At 42.2% G+C, this 25,367-nt stretch overlaps 1 protein-coding gene across 1 annotated transcript in view; it reads right to left on the reverse strand.

Moving 5' to 3' along the window:
* Positions 1-2,109: 2,109 nt before the first annotated feature.
* The window catches only part of LOC140195997 (uncharacterized), a 54,513-nt gene continuing 31,255 nt past the window's right edge, over positions 2,110-25,367 (reverse strand). Inside the window, exons 2-3 of the mRNA XM_072254685.1 lie at positions 7,615-7,776; positions 2,110-6,066 (exon numbers count right to left, since the gene is read on the reverse strand). Of these exons, the coding sequence (XP_072110786.1) occupies positions 5,116-6,066; positions 7,615-7,776 (1,113 nt within the window). The 3' untranslated portion in view covers positions 2,110-5,115. The remainder of the gene's footprint in view (positions 6,067-7,614; positions 7,777-25,367) is intronic.

Genomic DNA, 25,367 nt, shown 5'->3' on the forward strand with positions numbered 1-25,367 from the left:
CAATGGGGGTGCTGGGAACGGACCCAAATGCAAGACACAGACACTGAAGTACAAAGAACAGGACTTGACTAGAGTAGGGACGTGACCGGATACAGACAAGGAGCAGGGACAAGAACGCAGACTAGGGCTTGGACCCCGAGCCAGAGACTGAACAAAGACCCAGAACTTGGGTCTTCCTTGGGCTCGGGCCCCAGAACCAGTCTTGAGGTTGGAGGCTTGGAGACAGGCTTGGGGTCTTGAGGCTTGAGGCTTGGAGACAGGCTTGAGGTCTTGAGGCTTGAGGCTTGGAGACAGGCTTGAGGCTTGAGCTTGGAGACAGGCTGGGGTCTTGGTCTTGAGGCTAGAGCTTGGGTACTTCGAGGCTTGGGTATGGACTCTGAGCCAGAGACTGGACAAGGACCCAGAACCTGAGACTTGACTCAGGCTCGGACTCCAGAATGAGGCGTGGATATGATGAGGCTACAGGACTGGGCATTCCTTGGGTGTGGAACTCCTGGGTAGGGTGAGACACAAGGACAGGTAAAGGCACATGGACAGGACTTGGATAGGACTGGATTAGGCACGGACTGGATGAGGGCCTTCAGGAGCACGGAACACAGAGCCAGAACCCCTCCTTGGGAACAGGACGTAGGGCCAGGACCCACACACATAACACAGAGCCGGGACCCCTCCTTGGGAACAAGACGTAGGGCCAGGACCCACACACATGACACAGAGCCGGGACCCCTCCTTGGGAACAAGACATAGGGCCAGAACTCATACACAGAACACTGAACATGAAGAGACGGATCCCAACACAAGGTGGCGGTAAACGGCCGGACCCACCTAGCGAAGATGTGGACACAGAGACAGATCCCAACACTAGGTGGCAGCAAACAGCCAGACCCACCTAGCGAAGGCATGGACACAGAGAGACAATTCAACACAACAAAAGACAGTTCCTTATCTTGACCTAACAAGGCTCCAGTCTTGCTCCAGCGCTAAGACTTCAGTGATACAGGTGGGGTATACAGGTAGGTTATCCAGGCTAGGCGAGAGGCAGAGACTCAGGTGAGGTATCCAGGCAGAGAGTCAGGCGAGGGGGGAAAAGACAGGGAGGGGAACAGGACAGTCCAGCAGGGAATCTCTGGTTTGCAGAGGTATTTATGTCTCAGCCCCAAAATGAGAAACATGTGCCCACAACAGAAACTGGAGAAAACCAGAAACCCTGGAACAAGGAACCATGGACCGGACCATGAACCAGAACACAGACTCTACGGACCGGACTATGACACCCCACCCCATATGAGATGCTGATGCAACCAGTTAAAATGTTCTCCATGATACATCTGTAGAAATTTGCAAGTGTCTTTGGTGACAAACCAAATCTTCTCAAACTCCTAATGAAACATAGCCGCTGTTGTGCCTTCTTTGTAACTGCTTCGATAAGTTGGACCCAGCATTGGTCCTCAGAAATGTTGACACCCAGCAATGTGAAATTTCTCACCCTTTCCAATTCTGATCCCCCTTTGAGGACTGGTGCGTGTTCCCTTGCCTTACCGTTCCTGAAGTCAGCAATCAATTCCTTGGCTTTACTGAGGTTGTTGTTGTGACATCGCTCAACCAGTACGCCTTCTCATCATCATCTGAAATTCTGCCAACAATAGTTGTGTCATCAGCATTTAGGTGGCACTTGAGTTGTGCCTAGCCACATAGTCGTGGGTGTAGAGAGAGTTAGCAGTGGGCTAAGCACCTATCCACCAGGTGTGCCAGTGTTGATTATCAAGGTTACGATGTTATATCCAACCCTCACAGACTGAGGTCCTCCGGTGAGGAAGTCAAGGATCCAATTGCAAAGGGAAGTACAGAGGCCCAGGTTTTGGGGCTTTTTGATCAAACCTGCAGGAACGATTGCATTAAACGCCGAGCTGTAGTCAATAAATAGCAACTTGATGTAAGTATTAGTATTGTCCAGGTGATCCAAGGACACATGAAGAGCCAATGAGATCGTATCCACTGTAGCCCTATTGTGGTGAAAGGCAAATTGCAAATCCCTGGAATTGCCGTGGAAAGCAGAAAAAGTGAAGTGATCAAGAATTTTAAAAAATCTTTATTTTTTAAATTGGATTATTTTACACAAAGAGAGAGTTATTTGCAATGTATTGGACAACTATCAAGGCACATATTACATGGACAAATTTAAAAGCATATACATCTAGAGAAGGGAGCACAACATATGCTTGGACACAGCAGAAATAGGAATTACTTGGCAAAAGGGTGGTTGACAATAGACTTAGTTTTGGCAACAGATGATATTGGAGGACAATAGGCAGAGAATATAAGCATGATTAAATTCAGTTTGTTGCTTCAGCCGTGTAACACCATAGTTATTGAAAAGTGAAAATGCTAGAACATTGAAATAAAAACAAAACAAAACATATGAAGCATCCTATGCAGATACGTCACAGCCTGGTATGGGGTCCTCTGAAATGGGATCAGGATATATATAGTGGTTTATAGGTAAAAATATATAAAAAGAACAAATTTACATCTCTTTAATGAATCAGAAGGAAAGAAATGCTCTACATTTACAATAATATTAAAAAGAATCTTGAAACTGATACAAAGTTAGAAAGACCTAGTAATTCTAAGCACCATTTCACAACATCAGGGCATCCAGAATGGTTTGCAGCCAATAAAGTATTTCTGAAGTGTAATTATTGCATTAGCAAAAAAACATGTGAATTATTTTTGTAGATTGAGGTCATACGAACTGTAATAAAATAAATAGCAGGATAATCTAGATTTAAAGATGTCAATTGAAAGACACATATTGATCAGGGTACAAGGGATAAAATCTGCATTTATCTTGGGGATCTTTGATATTTAACAGGCAGGTCTATTTTCTTGTCCCAGGAATAATACCTCTAAAATGATGACGTTGAATTTGTAGTCCAGAATATGTATTTATATGCTGAAGGAGGGTTTGAAACCACAATCTGACAATGCAGAGCAGACATTTATTTACACTGCATGTTGTTAAAGATGACCTGGTAAAAAGAATTGTGAAGCTATTGGCCCTTAGAATTACTATTGGAGGACAATAGGCAGAGAATATAAGCATGATTAATTTCAGTTTGTTGCTTCAGCCGTGTAACACCATAGTTATTGAAAAATGAAAATGCTGGAACATTGAAATAAAAACAAAACAAAACATATGAAGCATCCTATGCAGATATGTCACAGCTCGGTATGGGATCTGCTTTGCCTGAGACCGCAAGGATCTGCAGAGAGCTCTAGGCACAGTCCAGCACATCAGAGAGACCCTACCCACCCTAGGCATTCCCTCCACAGCCCCTTCACATCAGGCTGAAGATACAAAAGGTTGAAAGCATGTATCACAAGGCTCAAGAACAGTTTCTATCCTATTGTTATATGACTTTTGAACAGCTCCTCGGTACAGTAAGATGGACTCATGATTGTGTGATCTACACTGTTAAAAACTTGCATTTTATTGGCTGCCTACACTGCACTTCCTCTGTAAATGTAATATTTTATTCTGTATCCTGTTACTGGTTTCCCTTGTAGCTCCTCAATGCACTGTTGTAATGAAATGATCTGTATGGATGGCATGCAAAACAAGTTTTCTTTGTACCTCTTTACTTGTGACAATATTAAATCAATTTACCAGTTTTACCTATTTAAAGTATCTCAGCTGGTCAGGCAACATCTGTGGTGAGGCAACAGAGTTGGCATTTTGCACTAATGCCCTTTTGTCAGATTATTTGAAGACTTATTTTGGTGCAGTTCATGGCATGACTTTACCGTGGTTTGTCCATACATGATGATTATGGGAAGAGAATCCAGGGCCAGAAGAGTCATGCTACATCGGTCCTAAAAAGATGTTTACACCTCTTTGTCCTTGGTGTTCTCTTCCCGATCCCAAGATTCTCCTAGAAGCTACAACTAATAACTAGCATAAGTGTTGGCTTAAATTTCCTGGTTCCCCAGTGATTGGCTCATACAGCTCAAAGTTATGCAGCTACCCACCTACTGGATCAGACTGCATGCATTTGCTTGGCGTGGCAAGGTTAGAGGCTTCCAGCGTTCTTCCACCCATTGTGTCACTGGTGACCTTTCTTCCTAATTCTCTTACTTTTAACTACTTTACTCTCTGATCATTCTGCCAGTGCAAATTTGTTCACTCTATAAAAGCACCTCAGACTTAGGAGCAACATTTTAAATTTCTTAACCTTCTCTGCTCAGGATAGAACAAGCACAGCATTTTCTCTAGTTCCAATTTGTTGAACTCCCAGCTCAGTGCTCTTCTGGGAGAAGTTTGCAGCAGAATTATCAAAGTCTTTACATCCTTCCAAATTGTAATGCTCAGATTACATATTATTGAGATGTATGTATGATGAACAATGCAATTGAAATAAATACTATACAGCTATTTTGCTCCAGTAGAATACTTTGCTATCTAAGTCAGTGTTCTAGAGTGTTGTTATGTTTTTGTATGTTGTTGGACCAAAGGTTGGAGTTCTCTCTAAGGTGTCTCCTGTATTCAAGGTTTTGCTGGCAGCTCACTGTGCAGAAGCTAGTCTCTCCTTGGCATTATGGGGGCTGCAAAGAAAAGAGCCATCAGGACCATCACAGGGGCTGCTGAGCAACCCTCCGGATGGCTATGGATCAAGAGGTGTGACTGTAGATCAGTGCTGCTGGTAAACAAGCCGGGGCCTGATCAACCCTGGCTGGGTCGCCTGGGTGAGGGTTGAAAGCCCCAGAACACCCAGTGACCCCAGGTTACATCAGTGATGGCAGGTCCCAGCACATCCTAGGATGTACCTCAGAATCATAATTGCTTGATCTAGATATTTCTGCTTGCTATGGACTGGGACTGCTCTTACTGAAAGAAAAAGCTGGTAAACTAGTGCACCTTCACTTAGTTATACTAGAAGTCTAAACTTATAGCCAGCAATAAAATAATGTTCCAATGAAATCATTAGACTTATGATCAATAACACTGGATGTTGCCATCAGTTTTGTTTGAAAGTGTACATGATAAACCTTTCTTTTGAAATTGACAGGCAAATTGCTTATTTTATGAATGCTCAGGATTCCTAGTTAACAATTATGTTAAATAAATACAGTTTTGTTTTCAATGGATTCCTTATCAGCAACTTGTCTTTGCTTGTTCTCCAGATTATTTTTTGAGTCAAGATGGGGCTCATTCCCCTCAGGTATGAAATCCAGCAACTGGGAGTCTACGGAGGAAAGCACACCCGAGTCCTTGGATGATGATTTTGTCATATCTTTAAATTCAGTTTCATAGTTTCCATGGCTTGGAAAAGTCACAGGTCTGGGCACTGCATACTTGTTATCCTGGACTATTTCAAGGGGTACTTCAAAAGTGGAAGGGCCAATTTCACTGAAGGAGCGCTTCAAGGGGTTGTGGTGGAAATCTGAAGCTGGAGGAGGCCACGGAACACCATGGCACGTCGGGGAGCAAGTGCAAGGCCGAGGAACATCATAAATGGCATAATTATTTGAGTCAAGAGAAGAGGGCTCGGGGATGTTTGCTGCTGGCTGCACCTTTGTCTTCTTTGCAGCTTTCTGGTTGCTTTGAGTAATGTTGGAGTCATTGCTTGCAGCAGGACTGAATGTTTGAGATTCTTTGGATTGCTGAGGGATGTTCCTCTGGGAATTATTCAGCTCTGCTGGAGAGCTGTTCCTGGAAAAATTATCGTAAGATGGTGGTGAGGAATATTTTGGGATATCCTCTGTCAATTGTCCATTCATTCTGGCTCCTTTGGAGTGTGCTGTTGCTTCTGTGTCATGTTTCGCTTCTTTAGGGAACTCCAGAGAAATGGCTTGAACTACCTTGTCAGGAAGCTTGAGGTAACGACAATTGCTTGGCCTCTTTTCCCTGTCATGTTCATTGCCTGTTTCCACGATGCCGTTGTTTCCTTTCATGTTTGTGCTGTTATTGGTCAGGTCCTGATCCTTTTTTACATGTGTAAAATGAGGTAGGTTGGTGCCAATTTGTGCATATGTCTCTTCATCTTTTTCTGACAGCATTTTCTGGATCTGAAACAGAAGATCTATTAATTTGTATTCTGTATTGGAGCAAGGTACACATTAAGCAAAAGAAAAGTGACCTATTTTGTGGCAGACACACATATAGTGAAACAGGGACACCTCTCCTTCCCTTACTAGGGAGAGAGAGAGAGCCTGTGTTATGTCAAATACCGGGTGAATGAGTAGTCTTGGGGTACAGCAAATCTGTGTCTTTATTGATGCTTAAGTGCTCGGTGGAGGCCACTGATGCTTTTTTGTTGGTCTGGGTGGGAGGGGGGATGGTTGTTGCTTTGCTGCTGTTTATGTGTGGGAGGAGGAGTTGGGGGTCTTTGGGGTTCTAACATTTAACTCATTCATTCTTTGGAGCACTCCTCTGTTTTTGTGGATGCTTGCGAAGAAAAAGAATTTCAGGATGTATATTGTATACATGTCTCTGACATTAAATGTAGCTATTGAAACCTAATTATTTTAGCAGACAATTTAAAAAGACACTACTTGTTTTCCTATTCAGTCACGCTCTCTCCTTATTTTCATACATTTTGGGTGAAGCTGGCATCTTTCATTTCACTTCTTTTCCTGGCCATCAATGTTACTCTGATTCCTCCTTCGTTGTCAGCAACACAGTTAATGTCCTTTATGTATTTGGAGTGAAAGTGGCAGATATGATCAATATCTTTCACTATTTTTTTGGGAGATTCCCAGATGTACATATGAGAGAAGTGTTTGCAACTTCAGGTCCAACATAAAACAGCTGCATAAACCTAGCAGCTGGTTTGAATATAATTCGCAATGACAGCTTAAGTGGGATTTTTGCAAATTCATACTTTCGGTGACCTTTTGTACACTATTATATCAATATAACATAAACAACATGTTCCCTCATACGAACTCTTCTCCCTCCTGCCATCTGGCAAAAGGCACCGAAGTATTTGGGCTCTCATGACCAGACTATGTAACAGTTTCTTCCCCCAAGTCATCAGACTCCTCATTACCCAGAGCCTAGACTGACACCAACCTACTGCCCTCTACTGTGCCTATTGTCTTGTTTATTATTTAGTGTAATGCCTGCACTGTTTTGTGCACTTTATGCAGTCCTGGGTAGGTCTGTAGTCTAGTGTAATTTTGTGTTGTTTTTTAATGTAGTTCAGTGTAGTTTTTGTATTGTTCATGTAGCACCATGGTCCTGAAAAACGTTGTCTCATTTTTACTGTGCACTGTACCAGCGGTTATGGCCGAAATGACAATATAAGGTGACTTGACTTGACTTGACTTGACCTGAAGTCAAGAATCACATTTTCAGTTCAGCTGGTGGGATTTGGAATTCCTTTTCCTGAAGGTTGTGAACGCTGGGTATAGCAGAGCTTCTGAATTGAGCTGCATAGAGTTTCATTAGGCTAGGTCATCCAGGCATGCAGAGCAAAGGTGGGGAGATAGATGTCAATCAAGTAATTGAATAAAGTAGAGGCCAGGCCTAAGAGACTTAATGGCTCAGTAGCCAAATTTCATTTTGTGATTTTTTAAAAAAAGTTACAAAGCTTGTTTTATTTTATAATGTACCTGGCTCAATTTAAAATAGATGAGAGCTACTCCAATGATAGCTGCAAGGCACACTAGCAGAACCATCACAAGCAGGACAATAGCCACCGTTAAATATGGCCGAAGAGGATTGGAACCTTCCGGTGCTCCATCATCAGCAGCTAACTGTCCTGTCACGGGTACCTAGAGTAAGAGAACAGAGAAAATAAATTACTCACACCCTTGTCTCAATCGCATATGGTATTATAGTCTGAAGATTGTTCCCGATGTTGGGGAAGTCCAGAACGAGGGGTCACAGTTTGAGGATAAAGGGGAAGCCTTTTAGGACTGAGATTAGGAAAAACTTCTTCACACAGAGAGTGGTGAATCTGTGGAATTCTCTGCCACAGGAAACAGTTGAGGCCAGTTCATTGGCTATATTTAAGAGGGAGTTAGATATGGCCCTTGTGGCTACGGGGGTCAGGGGGTATGGAGGGAAGGCTGGGGCGGGGTTCTGAGTTGGATGATCAGCCATGATCATAATAAATGGCGGTGCAGGCTCGAAGGGCCGAATGGCCTATTCCTGCACCTATTTTCTATGTTTCTATGTTTCTATAAAAGATAATTTCAGGTACATTGGAAAACAGAAGCAAATCTACAAAAAGAATTTGCTTGATTTTAGTAAATGGTGGACCAGGATCTGAATAAGCTACTCCTGTTTCTAATTGGTATTTTCATATCATGGGTGAATTTACATAGTGGCATATCTTGGAATGATGCCTTTAGAGTAATAGAGAAGGACAGCACAGAAACAGGCCCTTCAGCCCATCTAGTCCATGGTGAAACAATTTAAACTGCCTTTAAGCCTGTGCGTGTATAGTGTAGCAGTGAGAATAAGCCACATGGGCCTCATGCCCGGTTTGCGATTCAATAGGATTGTGACTGATCTACTATTAGAACATAGAACAGTACAACACTGGAACAGGGCATTCAGCAACAATGTGGTGCTGAATTGGCTAAAAAATAAATCAAAAAAACCCCCAAAAACTAATCCCTCTTACCTACACAAAGTCCACGTATCGAACATCGAGTAATGTTGGCCTTGGCCCATTCTTATGCTGATCCCCATAACTTTTGATTCTCCTAAATTTGAAAACTTTATCTATCTCATCCTTGACTGTACTTGGAATTTGGTAAATACCTTAATCTCCACTGAAGCTATGCCACTAAGTAAATAGCTGATGAAAATACCAATCAGAAATTGGAGCGGCTCATTCAGCCCCGGTCCATCACTTAATAAAATCACGCATTACTTGTTTGTAAATTTGCTTCTGATTTCACATGTACCTGCAATGATCTTTTAAGACAATATGACTATAAGGCGTAGGAGCAGAATTAGGCCATTAGGCCCATGGAGTCTGCTCTGTCATTAGATCATGGCTGATTTATTTTCCATATCAACCCCATTTTCCTTGTAATCTTTGACACCATTACTAACCAAGAACCTTTCAACTTCCACTTTGAATATACCCAATGAACTGGTCTCCACAATGTCTGTGGTAATGAGTTCCACAGATTCAACATTCTCTGGCTAAAGGAAATCCTCTTCACAACTGTTCTAAAGGGATGTCCTTATAGTGTGAGGCTGTGCCCTCTGGTTCTAGACTCTCCCGCTATTGGAAGCATCCTCTCATGTCCACTCTATCCAATATTCGGTAGGTTTCAATAAGATCCCCCTTCATTCTTCTAATCTCCAGTGAGTACAGGCACAGGGCCATCAAATGCTTCTCGTATGTTAACCCTTTCATTTCTAAGGTAATCTTTGTAATACAAATACACATAATAAAACTTCGTTTTTACTGTCAAAGCATACAATATATTCAAAATATATACTATATACTCACATGCCTCTATAGTTACCTTTACCCCACTGTAATACTAATACATTCAATTTTAGCATCTCCAGCTCAAACTATGGAGTGAATCATATCATATTATGATCACTGCCTCCTAAGGGTTCCTTTACTTTAAGCTCCCTAATCAAATCTGGTTCATTACATAACACCAATTCCAGAATTGCCTTTCCTGTGGGTTCAGCCACAAGCTGCTCAATAAAACCATCTTATAAGCATTCTACAAATTCCTCTCTTGGTATCCAGTACCAACCTGATTTTCCCAATCTACCCACATGTGCAACTTTATCAGCAGATCCATCTGCCCAAATGTGTATCCATGGTTGCTTAGCTTCCAGTAAAGATCTTGCAACCATCACTTAGTGATGCCTACAACATCATACCTGCTCATTTCTAGCTGCGCTACAAGCTTGTCTACTTTATTTAAAATACCATATACATTCAAATATTACACCTTCAGTCCAGCATTCACCACCCGTTTCGAATTTCTCTTCATATTACTGGAAGTGATATTCTAATCCCTTTTTAAACTTTATGTCTTATTCTTTATTCTGGAGACTTTAGTAACCTCTGCTGCACTGTCCTTCACTTTTACTTTATAGATACTCTTCCAAGCTGTGAACCCACCTCTTTACTTATAATATCTATCTACTTCTGTCTTAAAGATATCGAAAAGTTCTGATTGCACCATCCTCCTAGGCAGAGAGACAAAGCCAGACACAAATCAACTTTATTATCAAAGTGCATAGTGCATACTGTACATTTTCATATACTACCTTGAGACTTAATTACTTGTAGCCACTTGGAGGAAAAGTAAAGCAATACAATAGAATCTATGAAAAAATACATAAACAAAGATTGACAGACCTAACCAATGTGTAAAAGATGACCATCTGTGCAAATAAAGAAGTAAAACTCAGAACCTGATTTGTAAAAGAGACATTGAAAGTGACACACATCAAAGTTGCTGGTGAACGCAGCAGGCCAGGCAGCATCTCTAGAAAGAGGTACAGTCGACATTTCAGACTGAGACCCTTTGTCAGGACTAACAGAAAGAAGAGCTAGTAAGCGATTTGAAAGTGGGAGGGGGAGGGGGAGATCCAAAATGATAGGAGAAGACAGGAGGGGGAGGGATGGAGCCAAGAGCTGGACAGGTGATTGGCAAAAGGAATATGAGAGGATCATGGGACAGGAGGTCCGGGGAGAAAGACAAGGGGGGGGGAACCCAGAGGATGGGCAAGGGGTATAGTCAGAGGTACAGAGGGAGAAAAAGGAGAGTGAGAGAAAGAACGTGTGTATATAAATAAATAACGGATGGGGTACGAGGGGGAGGTGGAGCATTAGCGGAAGTTAGAGAAGTCAATGTTCATGCCATCAGGTTGGAGGCTACCCAGGCGGAATATAAGGTGTTGTTCCTCCAACCTGAGTGTGGCTTCATCTTGACAGTAGAGGAGGCTGTGGATAGATATATCAGAATGGGAATGGGATGTGGAATTAAAATGTGTGTGTGAAAGTGAGTCAGTGCAGAATCAGTTCAGAGTTGTGGTCAGAGAAAATATTCATGTTGGTTCAGGAGCTTGATGGCCCTGAACCAACATGAATATTTTCTCTGACCACAACTCTGAACTGATTCTGCACTGACTCACTTTCCTGAACCTGATCCTGTGGTGCCCAAGGTTTCTGTACCTCTTTCCTGTTGGCAGCAGAGAGAAAAGAGCATGGCCTGGACGCTGGGTGTCTTTGATGATGGATGTAGCTTTCCTGCAGAGAGGGCTGTGCCTGAGATGGACAGGGCTTTTTTTTTCTGTTCTGGGCATTGGTGTCTCCATACCAGGATATGTTGGAACTGCTTAGGACACTCTCCATTGTACATCTATTGCAGTTTGTCAAAGATTTTGGTGGCATGCTGAATCTATGGGAAATTCGAAGAACGTAAATGCAATGTCACGCCTCCTTTTACGTGTTGGTCTCAGGAAAGATTTTCTGATTTGTTAACGCTGAGGAATTTAAATCTACTGACATTCTCCACATCTGATCCCTTAATGAGGACTAATTCTCAGACCTCCATCTTCCTCCTGCTGTCATAATCAAGCTCATTAGTTTTGCTGATGTTGAGTGAGAGGTTGTTGTTGTGGCACAATCCAGTCAGATTTTCAGCCTCCCTCCTTCCTATGTGCCAATTCATCACCACCTTTTATTCAGCCAGCAACACTGGTGTCATCAGCAAACCTGCATCTATCTGCTGTTGGTGGAATGATATAACAAAAACTTCCATCTTTGGAAATTCTGCCACACACAATGTTTCTATGCCCCGGTAAGAATCCTTTAATTCTCCTGGAAGTTAAAGGTGAATGGCATAGGTTTCATATTATTCAAATTTTGTCACTAATGTGTGCCCCATGCTGAAACTGTTTTGTCATCATGTGTAAAATAACTCTAGAAAAGCAACTGTTTCTCTCGAGTCAACTGGCAGCTGGAAGTGCCTGGTGCAGTTTCCTAGAGGGATGAAATCATGTGTAATGCCTTGTTTAAGATTTCTACTACTATGTTGAAAGGTATTTTATTTTAGCAGCTTTCTGTAAAAGCAGTGTGTCCTGATGGTGAGAGTGTTTTTGTTTTGGTAAAGGAACCATGATGTCCAACTTAGGAACATTGTGTAGGCCAATTGAGATGGTGGGGTGGAGAGAAGGTTCTAGAAAGAGCTGGGTGGAGACAGGTTTCTGATGGACAGTAGTCAGGTTCGTCGTCTTTTGGGGGAAGATATGGAGAGGATCTGGGAAGACGCCTGGAGGATCCTATCTGAAGGGGAGACCCTAGTGCAAGGAGTACTTCCCAAGATGAAGGAGTCCATGAAGGGACTGTGATTGGTGATGAGAATTCAGCACCGTGAGTAAAGTGGTACACAAAACCACTGTTGAAACAAGCTCCAGTGTTTATGTGCATATTTAGACTGGCTTAACTATATTTGGCCCTTTTAAAATTTTTTTTCCTCTTAACTGTTTGATAAAAGCTGAAATTGGTAAATATACTTCCTTTATAATTTCATGTAGTTCATGATCTGTTATTTCTTGGTGACCGAGAATTGTGTATGGGCAGTACTTACACGGCATTCACTCAAATTGAGGTTTCTTTAATTGGAATTCCCAATGTTCCTGTTTGGTTGAGTCCCAGATCATACCAAACCTATACGCAAATTGTTTGTGAAAGGTGGCCTTCTCACCCCTGAGTCAGGTGGCTGTTAGCAGAGTCGGCTACCGAGCCCAGTTTGTATACAAGCCCCGGTGAGAGGGTTACACATGTGCAAATCAACTTTCGACGCAAAACAGAAGTTAGGCACCCAGATTTCTAGGCTTTTCCATTACATGTAGTATCACTGCATTGCACTATATGTAGTACACCAGGTGCATTCTCACCCAAATCCTCTACAAGAGAGACTGCTCAGGTATTAAAAATGGTACTTGACCAATACCCCAACTGACCAGCATTGTCACGGTTCTGACCTGAGCTTGAGCACTTGTAGTTATTTTCTTGCTTAACCTGACTTAATCTAATGAAGAGAAAGATGGATCATGATCTATCATTGGCAAACAGAATTAAGGATTAAAGAATAATTAGGTAATGAGTAGGGACTGTTTGGGAGAACAGGGGCTCTGTGTGGGGTTAAAAATGGACAAATCTACAGGGCTGGATAAGATTTACCTGAGGCTGCTGTGGGAGCAAGGAAAGACAGTTCTTGGGCTCTGGTTGGTGTTTTTAAATCTTTGCTGGTCTGAAATAAGGTGTCAGGTGACTGGAGAATGGAAAATGTATTCCCCTTTTCAAGAATGGCACTGGGTTAAAGCCAACCAACTACAGAATGTAAGTCTAACCTCAGTAGCAGCAAGTATGGCATTGGCAGATCTTATGTGACCAATATATTTGAATGTTTTCATGGGAAGATAAAGTGTTTTGATCAGGATTGTACAGTAAATATGGTTTACAAGAATTTTGATGAGGTCACTTTGCTAAATGTTTGGGCCAAGGAATTAAAGGCAAGGTGGTAAATTGGAACCAAAATTGGCTTGGCATAGGAGACAGAAGGTGATAGTAGAGGGTTGTTTCTGTAATTGAATATCTGTGTCTAGTGGTGTTCCCCAAGGCTTTATGCTGGGACCTCTTGCTGTTTATAATGTACTGTATGTGAATGATTTAGTGGATCAGGGAAGTGTGATCAAGAAGCTTACAGATACATGAAGATTGGTGGAGATATTGAGAGTTTGGATGGTAGTCTTGGGCTCTTGAGCTACAGAGTGAAACTGATGTGTTGGTGAAATGGCAGATTGAGCTTAACCATATAAATGCAATGTTTTTCTAGTTTGGGAGTACCGTTGAGCTAGGACATAGAATAGGAATAGACAATAGGTGCAGGAGTAGGCCATTCAGCCCTTTGTGGCAGCACCACATAATAAGGTATTGGAGTATTAAGAAAAGGGGACTCTGATATATGAGCCTAGTGATCCCTAAAAGTAGTAGCACAAATAGATCAGGTGATTACAATAAAGGAGGTAATGCTTCCACTTTATAAAGTATTGGTAAGACCTCAGATGGAGTATTATCAACAGTTTGGTTCACCACTCTGTAGGAAGGATATGATACTGCCAGATGGGTGCAGAGTTTATTCACCATAGTGTTGCCTGGGATGAAGCATTTCGGGTATGAAGAGAGACTAGAGAGGCTGGGTCTGTTTTCATTGGAGTGGGGTGGTTAAGCAAAGAGTGGGAATAAACGGGATCTTTTCAGAATGGCAGGCGGTGACTAGTGGGGTACCGCAAGGCTCAGTGCTGGGACCCCAGTTGTTTACAATATATATTAATGACTTGGATGAGGGAATTAAATGCAGCATCTCCAAGTTTGCGGATGACACGAAGCTGGGTGGCAGTGTTAGCTGTGAGGAGGATGCTAAGAGGATGCAGGGTGACTTGGATAGGTTGGGTGAGTGGGCAAATTCATGGCAGATGCAATTTAATGTGGATAAATGTGAAGTTATCCACTTTGGTGGCAAAAATAGGAAAACAGATTATTATCTGAATGGTGGCTGATTAGGAAAAGGGGAGATGCAACGAGACCTGGGTGTCATTATATACCAGTCATTGAAAGTGGGCATGCAGGTACAGCAGGCGGTGAAAAAGGCGAATGGTATGCTGGCATTTATAGCGAGAGGATTCGAGTACAGGAGCAGGGAGGTACTACTGCAGTTGTACAAGGCCTTGGTGAGACCACACCTGGAGTATTGTGTGCAGTTTTGGTCCCCTAATCTGAGGAAAGACATCCTTGCCATAGAGGGAGTACAGAGAAGGTTCACCAGATTGATTCCTGAGATGGCAGGACTTTCATATGAAGAAAGACTGGATGAACTGGGCTTGTACTCGTTGGAATTTAGAAGATTGAGGGGGGATCTGATTGAAACGTATAAGATCCTAAAGGGATTGGACAGGCTAGATGCAGGAAGATTGTTCCCGATATTAGGGAAGTCCAGAACGAGGGGTCACAGTTTGAGGATAAAGGGGAAGCCTTTTAGGACCGAGATTAGGAAAAACTTCTTCACACAGAGAGTGGTGAATCTGTGGAATTCTCTGCCACAGGAAACAGTTGAGGCCAGTTCATTAGCTATATTTAAGAGGGAGTTAGATATGGCCCTTGTGGCTACGGGGGTCAGGGGGTATGGAGGGAAGGCTGGGGCGGTGTTCTGAGTTGGATGATCAGCCATGATCATAATAAATGGCGGTGCAGGCTCGAAGGGCCGAATGGCCTACTCCTGCACCTATTTTCTATGTTTCTATGTTTCTATGTTACTAGGGTACATGATTGGGTTATATAAGATTATGAAGGGTTAATAGGGAAGACTGCAGGAATCATTTCCTCTTATCAGAGTTGAATGAAAATAGGGGAGATAAATTTGGGATAAGGAGGAAGAGGAGCATCTGTTTTCACTTAGAGAAAGGTGAGTATCTGGAATAAACTGCATGTGAGAATGATGGAAGCGAAGTCACCCACATCATTTAAGAGTCACGGATTGCCTCAACATAGACGGCTCCGGGACAAACACTGGAAGGTGGAATGACTTTGGATCGGTCCCTACTAATTGGTGTGGACATGTTAGGCTGAATGGTTTGCTTCCGTGCTTCATGAATTGATGAATCTCTGATCTGACCATGAAAGCATGCAGGGGCAACAAAGGGACGTAGTTTTGGGTAAAGACCTCTCTTTTCACATGGTGTAGAACGGGCTGGGTTTTCCACACCTGGCTGGTGTGGTGCATCCTGACCAGTGTGGTGTATTCTGATCACATCTGAATCTGAAAACTTTATTCAGCCCCAGCACCACATTGTGGTCAAATCCTGTCTGTTTGGGGTTGGCAGCCAGCAAAACTTTGTGGGCTGAAAATCCTTTCCATAATTCCACAAAAAAACTTGATAAGTTGCTTGACCTGCAGTGGAAGACAATCTGGGTTGTGATGAAAACACAGGGAGGCTGCAAAGGGAAGTGGTTCAGTTAAAAACCAGGCAAATGGAGTATAATAATGGCCAATTTGCCGACAATAAAGTATAAAGTATAATTTCACATTTTCCAGTTTGTTAGCAAAATTAGTAAAGAAACATGCAATCTGAATGTTAACAATATAGAGATGTATTTTACTTGGAGTAACAAAACGGCAGTTTTGTCTACAACAAAACAGAACCTGTTTTGTACCAGAGTGCTTTGTTAATAGTCCTTGTGCAATGTTATGCTGATGGACTTTGAGTATATGACAAACTGCAGAAAGACAGGTGGATTTGGTGACTAGAAGAATGCTGAGTACACTAATTAAGTAGACTAACAGAATGCAACCTGTCCTTGAACTTGTGTAGGTAGATAACACTTGAGTACAAAAAAGAGCATATGCTGTTTGTTTTCTCGAAGCTTTCAATGGCTCCTGTGCGGTATAAGTCTTCCCTGTCACTCAGCACCCTCAAAGACCCAACTCACATCCCCTAATTCTTGGCATGGTATGGAGTTAAGAAATAGTGCCGAAGCCACTGCTCGGGGACAGGATCAGGAGAGACAACCAGACCAACCAGGAGGTGTTCCCCTGAAGGCTGGGGTGCATGGGGAACCAACGGGTGTACATTGACTTGGATGGCAGGAGAATTACAGGCCGTGGTAGAAAAGCTGCCTGAACCAGAAGTGGGTTTGGAAAAAGCTATTCAGAAACTTAAAACTATTGTTTTGTGTCACGATCCTAGTATTATGGATTTGGAAACCTTAATAAGGGCATGGTTAGGCCCCAAATTTGAATTTTATTTGGTTAACTTTCAAGAATACCAGAACCTGTCACCTTGCCAAATGAAGATTTTTATAAAATTATGTTCGATGCATTACATGCTGCCTTTCCTAAATTGGCTAATTGGTCTAAGATTATGGAGACACAGGTAGAGGCAAGTCTGTAGAAAAATATATACAGAAGATACTAGACAATGGAACCTGGACTGTGCGACCATTTTATAGAGTTACGCTTGTGTGAAGTTTATAAATATCTATTGGTCATTATTAATGTTTTATCACGACGGGTTGAAACATTTCCTTGTACTAAGAATGATGCAGTTACAGTAACTAAATGTTTATTGAAGGAAATCATCCCAAGACCTGGGATTCCTTGGAAATTGTCTAGAGACAATGGTACCCACTGTACTGTGAAGAAAAAATATTTCAGGATGTATATTGTATACATTTCTCTGACATTAAATTGGACTTTTGAACCTTATATGTAAGGCCTTACATATTTCCATTGTAGCTACCACCCTCAGTTGGTAGGCTGAGTAGAAAAGATGAATTGAACAATTAAAACAAGAAATGTGTGAGCGATTGAACATTAACGAGGCATGTAAAATCTTTTACTAATTGAAAGAAATGGCAAACATGCGATAAACTAAAAAAAATCATGATATAGACCATGAAAAGTCTAAAGCCGAAATCTTTGCATTAGCCGAAAGAGTGTGATAGTTGAATCGATGCTCAATGTATGAAGTTTCAAAGCGAAACACAAGAAGTTAAATCACAGCCTCGACCTCGAGTGAGCGGTCCTTGCCCTGACACTTCGAGTGGCATTACTAGTGACACAACTGCTGATGTTGCATTCTGGGAAACTCCTACTTCGGAAGCTCTGCCCAAGCTATTACTGCTCACAGCCACTGAACGGTGCCCACCATCCAAACTCAGGAGATTGACAGGACTCCGTGTGCAGCGCCACCTTCGGAACTCCAAGGAATTGCAGCATAGACATGAAATGGACTCTGCAGTGGTCCCTAACGACTTATGTGAGAATAACAGAGAATGACAAAATTATTAACAGCTGCAGTGTGTCAGATAAAACTATTGCTAACACTAGACAACAAAGAATTTGCTTCCTGAATACTTTTAGGACCATCTTATGGATTTTGGGCTGCTGGCCATGAATATTACAATTAAATCTCACTAACATGAAAAAATCTGCAGATGCTGGAAATCCAAGCAACACATACAAAATGCTGGAGGAACTCAGCAGGCCAAGCAACATCTATGGAAAGGAATAAACAGTCAATGTCTTGGGCTGAGACCCTTCATCAGGACTATATGAAATCTCACTATAACGCTCTATTTTTTGAAATCAACTCTATCTGTTAATTCAATTCATAAAAACAAGAAATCTATTGAATACCCCAATCTCCATTCAGTTATGAGACCTGTACTGCATGATGATAGTCTTCCATTACCGAAGCCCCCCAGAGAAATGGAGTCTAGAGGAGGCAGACGAAGATCTCATGATGCAGGAGCTAGGAATGGAAAACGACACAAAGTTTGAACACTTTATGTTGAGGTAATGGATTTGGCCCAGTACATCATTGGTAAAGCCCTTCCTACCAGTGAGCACATCTTCATGAAACAATGTCGTAGGAAAGCAACGTCCATCATCAGAGATTGCCACCTGCTGCCATTGGGTACAAGAGCCTCAGGACTGGCACCACCCACTTCAAGAACAGTTACTACCCCTCAACCATCAGGCTCTTGAATAAAAGAGGATGAGTACACTCCATTTGCCCATAAATTGAGATGTTCCCACACCAATGATATCACTTTAAAGACTATTCTTCATTAAGATGGAGAGTGACATAGTTAATTCAGAAACAAAGGTTCTGAACTTAAAGAAGGGTAACTTTGAAGGTATGAGACGTGAATTAGCTAAGATAGACTGGCAAATGACACTTAAAGGGTTGACTGTGGATATGCAATGGCAAGCATTTAAAGATCGCATGGATGAACTACAACAATTGTTCATCCCAGTTTGGCAAAAGAATAAATCAAGGAAGGTAGTGCACCCGTGGCTGACAAGGGAAATTAGGGATAGTATCAATTCCAAAGAAGAAGCATACAAATTAGCCAGAAAAAGTGGCTCACCTGAGGACTGGGAGAAATTCAGATTTCAGCAGAGGAGGACAAAGGGCTTAATTAGGAAGGGGAAAAAAATTATGAGAGAAAACTGTCAGGGATCATAAAAACTGACTGTAAAAGCTTTTATTGATATGTGAAAAGAAAAAGATTGGTTAAGACAAATGTAGGTCCCCTACAGACAGAAACAGGTGAATTGATTATGGGGAGCAAGGACATGGCAGACCAACTGAATAATTACTTTGGTTCTGTCTTCACCTAGGAGGACATAAATAATCTTCCAGAAATAGTAGGGGACAGAGGGTCCAGTGAGATGGAGGAAGTGAGGGAAATACATGTTAGTAGGGAAGTGGTGTTAGGTAAATTGAAGGGATTAAAGGCAGATAAATCCCCAGGGCCAGATGGTCTACATCCTAGAGTGCTTAAGGAAGTAGCCCAAGAAATAGTGGATGCATTAGTGATAATTTTTCAAAACTCTTTAGATTCTGGACTAGTTCCTGAGGATTGGAGGGTGGCTAATGTAACCCCACTCTTTAAAAAAGGAGGGAGAGAGAAACCGGGGAATTATAGACCGGTTAGCCTAACATCGGTGGTGGGGAAACTGCTAGAGTCAGTTATCAAAGATGTGATAACAGCACATTTGGAAAGCGGTGAAATCATCGGACAAAGTCAGCATGGATTTGTGAAAGGAAAATCATGTCTGCGAAACTCATAGAATTTTTTGAGGATGTAACTAGTAGAGTGGATAGGGGAGAACCAGTGGATGTGGTATATTTGGATTTTCAAAAGGCTTTTGACAAAGTCCCACACAGGAGATTAGTGTGCAAGCTTAAAGCACACGGTATTGGGGGTAAGGTATTGATGTGGATAGAGAATTGGTTGGCAGACAGGAAGCAAAGAGTGGGAATAAACGAGACCTTTTCAGAATGGCAGGCAGTGACTAGTGGGGTACCGCAAGGCTCAGTGCTGGGACCCCAGTTGTTTACAATATATATTAATGACTTGGATGAGAGAATTAAATGCAGCATCTCCAAGTTTGCGGATGACATGAAGCTGGGCGGCAGTGTTAGCTGTGAGGAGGATGCTAAGAGGATGCAGGGTGACTTGGATAGGTTAGGTGAGAGGGCAAATTCATGGCAGATGCAATTTAATGTGGATAAATGTGAAGTTATCCACTTTGGTGGCAAAAATAGGAAAACAGATTATTATCTGAATGGTGGCTGATTAGGAAAAGGGGAGGTGCAACGAGACCTGGGTGTCATTATACACCAGTCATTGAAAGTGGGCATGCAGGTACAGCAGGCAGTGAAAAAGGCGAATGGTATGCTGGCATTTATAGCGAGAGGATTCGCGTACAGGAGCAGGGAGGTAATACTGCAGTTGTACAAGGCCTTGGTGAGACCACACCTGGCGTATTGTGTGCAGTTTTGGTCCCCTAATCTGAGGAAAGACATCCTTGCCATAGAGGGAGTACAAAGAAGGTTCACCAGATTGATTCCTGAGATGGCAGGACTTTCATTTGATGAAAGACTGGATGAACTAGGCTTATACTCGTTGGAATTTAGAAGATTGAGGGGGGATCTGATTGAAACGTATAAGATCCTAAAGGGATTGGACAGGCTAGATGCAGGAACATCGTTCCCGATGTTGGGGGAGTCCAGAACGAGGGGTCACAGTTTGAGGATAAAGGGGAAGCCTTTTAGGACCGAGATTAGGAGAAACTTCTTCACACAGAGAGTGGTGAATCTGTGGAATTCTCTGCCACAGGAAACAGTTGAGGCCAGTTCATTGGCTATATTTAAGAGGGAGTTAAATATGGCCCTTGTGGCTAAAGGGATCAGGGGGTATGGAGGGAAGGCTGGTAGAGGGTTCTGAGTTGGATGATCAGCCATGATCATACTGAATGGCGGTGCAGGTTTGAAGGGCCGAATGGCCTACTCCTGCACCTATTTTCTAAGTTTTCTATGTTTCTATGTTTCATGTTCTCATTATTTATTGTTATTTATTTATATTTGCATTTGCACAGTTTGTTGTCTTCTGCACTCTACTTAATACTTCATTGATCCTGTTACTATTTTATAGATTTGCTGAGTATGCCCACAGGAAAGTGAATCTCAGGGTTGTATACCATGACACAAACATTTCCTTGAAGGACTTTTATAGTTGAGACAGACATTTCCCAAAATAACTGATGCCAAGATTAAGGAAGGCATTTTTCTTGGTCCACAAATCAAACAGGTCATCAATGACAGGCAATTCAAAGAATTTCTACTACTGGGACCAGAGAAAATCGCATGGAAAGCATTCAAGGATGTTGTTGAAAGCTTTCTTGGCAACTACAGGGCACCAAATTAGGTGCAGCTGGTTGACAACATGCTTCAAGCTTTCAAAACAATGAAGCGCAACATGTCACTAAAGATTCATTTTCTGCATTCCCATTTGGAATTCTTCCCTGCAAATCTTGATGCTGTCGGTGACGAAAACAGTGAAAAGTTTCACCAGGGCATTGTGGTCATTGAGAAACGGTATCAGTGCAATTGGAATTCATCAATGCTGGCTGATTATTGTTGGACACTTAAGTGAGAAGCCTCAGACACTGAGTACAAATGAAAATCATCAATAGAAGATTTTTAGCTTAGCTGAACTATTGCAAAGCATCAGCACCGATATGCAATTAAACACGTTATATTCAATAAAAGTTAATTTCTTGTTTCTCTAATTCCTATGTGATACAAGTAGTGTTAAATTATATTTGTGTTCAGCTTCAGGTGGCCTGTTATAAAAACTAGAGACTTCTGAGGAAGCAACACTTTCAAAAAAAATTTCAGTCCAGTATAAAATTAATAGGTTTCACTGATATACGGGAGGCCACGCTAGGAGCATCGGATATAGCAGACGATCGCTGCAGACTAGCAGATGAAGTGTTGCCTCACCTGGAAGGACTTTTTGAGGCCCTGAATGGTAGTGAGGGAGGAGGTGCAGGGGCAGATGTGGCACTTATCCCACTTCTAAGGATAAGTGCCAGGAGGGAGATCAATGGGGAGGGATGAGTGGACAAGGGAGTCGCGTAGGGAGCGATCTCTGCAGAAAGTGGAAAGTGGTGGACTGAGGGGGGGGGAGGGAGAGATGTGCTTGGTGGTGGGATCCCATTGGAGATGGTGGAAGTTACTGAGAATTATGTGCTGGATGTGGAGGCTTGTGGGGTGGTAGGTGAGGTCAAGAGGAACCCTGTACCTGATGTGGTGGCAGGAGGATGGGGTGAGGACAGTGTAGATGATGGAGGAAGGGAAGCCATTTTCTTTGCAGAAGGAGGACATCTCAGTTGTTCTGAACAAAGAACCTCTTCCTGAGTGCAGGTGCAGTGGAGATGGAAGAACTGAGAAAAGGGAATGGCATTTTTATGTGATGGGGTGAAAAGAGGTATAGTCAAAGCAGGTGTGAGAGTTTATAAAAGATATCAGTAGTTAGACTGCGTACAGAGATGAAGACAGAGGGTTCACGAATAGTGAAAGAGGGGACAGAAATAGAAAGTGTAAATTTGAGGGTAGGGTGGAAGTTGGAGGCAAAGTTGATGAAAGTGATAAGCTGAGCATGGGTGCAGGAAGCAGCACCAATGCATTCATCAATGTAGTGTGTAGGAAGAGTTGAGGAATGTTCCATGTAGCCAATGAAAAGGCAAGCATAGCAGGGACTTAGGCAAGTGCCCATGGCTACACCTTGAGTTTGAGGGTAGTGTGGGAAGCTGAAGGAGAAATTGTTGAGGTTGAGGACCAGTTCTGTCAGATGGAGGAGAGTGGTGGTGGAGGGGAACTGGTTGGGTCTGTTGTCCAGAAAGGTGGAGAGCTTTAAAGCCTCCGGATAGATGATAGAAGTGTATAGGTACTGGACATCCATAGTGACAGTGAGACAATTGGGCTAGGGAGCTTAAAGTCATTGAAGAGAACTGGAACGTGTGAAGTGTCATGGATGTGGGTAGCATAATGATATCTGCATTGTACCAGAGTGTTTTGCTAATTATGTTCATGCAACATTCGGCTGCTGTGCCTTGAGTATATGAGAAACTGCAGAAAGACAAGCAGATTCAGTTATTGGAAGAATGCCAAGTACACTAATTAAGCAGATTAACAGAAAGCGCCCTGTCCCTGAACCGGTGGGGCTAGATAACACTATAAAAGAGACTATGCTGTTTTATCAAAACTATCATCAGCTCTTGTGTGGTGCTAGTCTTCCCTTAGTGCAAGTAAAATAAATGTGTTTATGATTGATCCACTCTGAGTTATTTGAGTTATTTGTTGTTCATTATAAGACATAGCGAAAGGTGCTTGACAAGAACTTACAGATCTCTAAGATGCAGTGACCTGGGTGTCCTAGTCAGCGCCAGATTAACTTAGTAGCAAAAGTACCATATGCTACGGGCCCCATATTTTTGAGGCACTAAATGCCTGCAAGCTGCAGTCTGGTGAAAGCAACATCTCACCGTATTCTCACGACTGTTTTGGGTTTTGGGTAGACGATTCATTTACACTTAAGTAAATGACTTCAGCCATTGGTCTTCTGTTCTTTGACAAAGTACTGTGGATTGAGTTCATAACAATGCATTTTCTAAAAGCTGTGAACCCAGTTTCATTTGTAACAATGCATCTCTGGCACGGCACCTCTGAGACAAGAATGCTAAATTTACAGATAGTTGCGAAGATGCCATATCTATGCTTTTTGAATATGAATTGTCCTCTATGTTAGCACGTAACATACCAGATAATATATTATGGATTTTAACTTGCATTCCTAAAGGCCATGAATGCCAGCTTAGGCATACTGGCGCCAGTAGAATGAATTTACTCAAAAGATGTGAAAAAATTGTCTATACTTGTAACTATGAACTGACCTTTGTGTTTAGCAAATAAATATCAAGCCTCAATCACAAGGCGGTTAGACCTGTTCTGCCAGGGGTCTCTGCCTGCTGTAACCTTGTTTTGTCAAATAAAGAAACTGCCTTGTACCTACTGGTGACGCAACGCTCTGTGATTTCATCCACACCACAACAACGACGATCTGGCAACGCTGTTATTTTCATGTCGGGGGAGCTGCATGCTGCATGGTACAGTATGTGTGTGCAGGCGTGTGTTGGCTCCTTGCTGTGTCGTGGTATAAGTGCTCATGCAAACCGAGGAAGGGGACATAAATCATACCTATCTAAAACAACATGTGAGGAATTCATCAATCTAATTGGATCCAGCATACTGGATCACATTATTGGTGAAGTGAAGAAATACAAGTATTATTCTGTTTCATTGGATTCTACTCCAGATATATCTAATGTGGATCAGCTGACTTTGAGTGTGCGCTATGTTTTGCCGTCTGGACCGGTTGAAAGATTTGTGAAGTTTTTGGATATGGAAGGTCATAGTGCTAAACAGCTCGCTCAAAGTTTACTTGACTTTTTAAAGGAAAATGACATTGATATAAAAGACTGCCGTGGTCAAAGCTATGACAATGCCAGCAACATGAGTGGCAAGTATAGTGGCTTATAAGCACGAATTAAAGAGCTGAATGAGTTTGTGGATTACAATCCATGTTTTGCACATTCACTAAATTTAGTTGAAAATGCGCTGCTGAATGTTGTCAAGAAGCATTAATTTTCTTTCAATTTGTAGAAAGCCTGTACACATTGTTTTCTGCTTCTACTTATCGGTGGGATCTCCTTTCTGCTGCATTATCTGATGGTGGTGCTCATTTGTCCATTGTGAAAAGAATGTCAGATACCAGGTGGTCAGCTCGTGCAGATACAACAAAAGCACTTTTACACAGCTTTTCTGCAATAAAACAAGTCTTGGATGACATTTCAATAACAATGATCAGAAGGCAGAGTGTCAACAACAGGCTCATGGACTACTTTCAACCATGATGAAGTTGGGAACAGGAATAATGGTCATATTGTGGGATCAAGTATTACAGCGTTTTCAGATGACCAGTGCTTCCTTGCAATCTTCTGGCCAAGACTTGAACACAGCTTGTGCACTCTATGAATCCTTGCATGGATATGTTCAAGCTATGCCATCTACTTTTTCAGACATTGAGTAAAAAGCCAAGGATCTGACTAAGTGTGAGGATTATCAACAGCAAACTCGAAGAAAACACAAGCAAAATCACATGTATGATGATTTCAGTGGTTCCAGCACTCTTGATCCACTTGTTGAATCTCAAACACCTTCTCAGAAGTTGAAAAGCCGAACGTTTCTTGCTGTTATTGACAGCTTGCTTTCTGCCCTGTCAAAAAGGCAGAAAGCTTATCTAAAGGTGAATGGTGTTTTTGGATTCCTTCATCAGTTACAGTCATTTACACCTGAAGAGATCATAAAGCGGTCATCAAATCTTATTAAATCATATCCAGAAGATCTGGAAGAAAGTCTTGATGAAGAATTTGTGCAGTTTACTGAACTG

Source organism: Mobula birostris, chromosome 4 (genome assembly GCF_030028105.1).
Source record: "Mobula birostris isolate sMobBir1 chromosome 4, sMobBir1.hap1, whole genome shotgun sequence".
Taxonomy (NCBI): Eukaryota; Metazoa; Chordata; class Chondrichthyes; order Myliobatiformes; family Myliobatidae; genus Mobula; species Mobula birostris.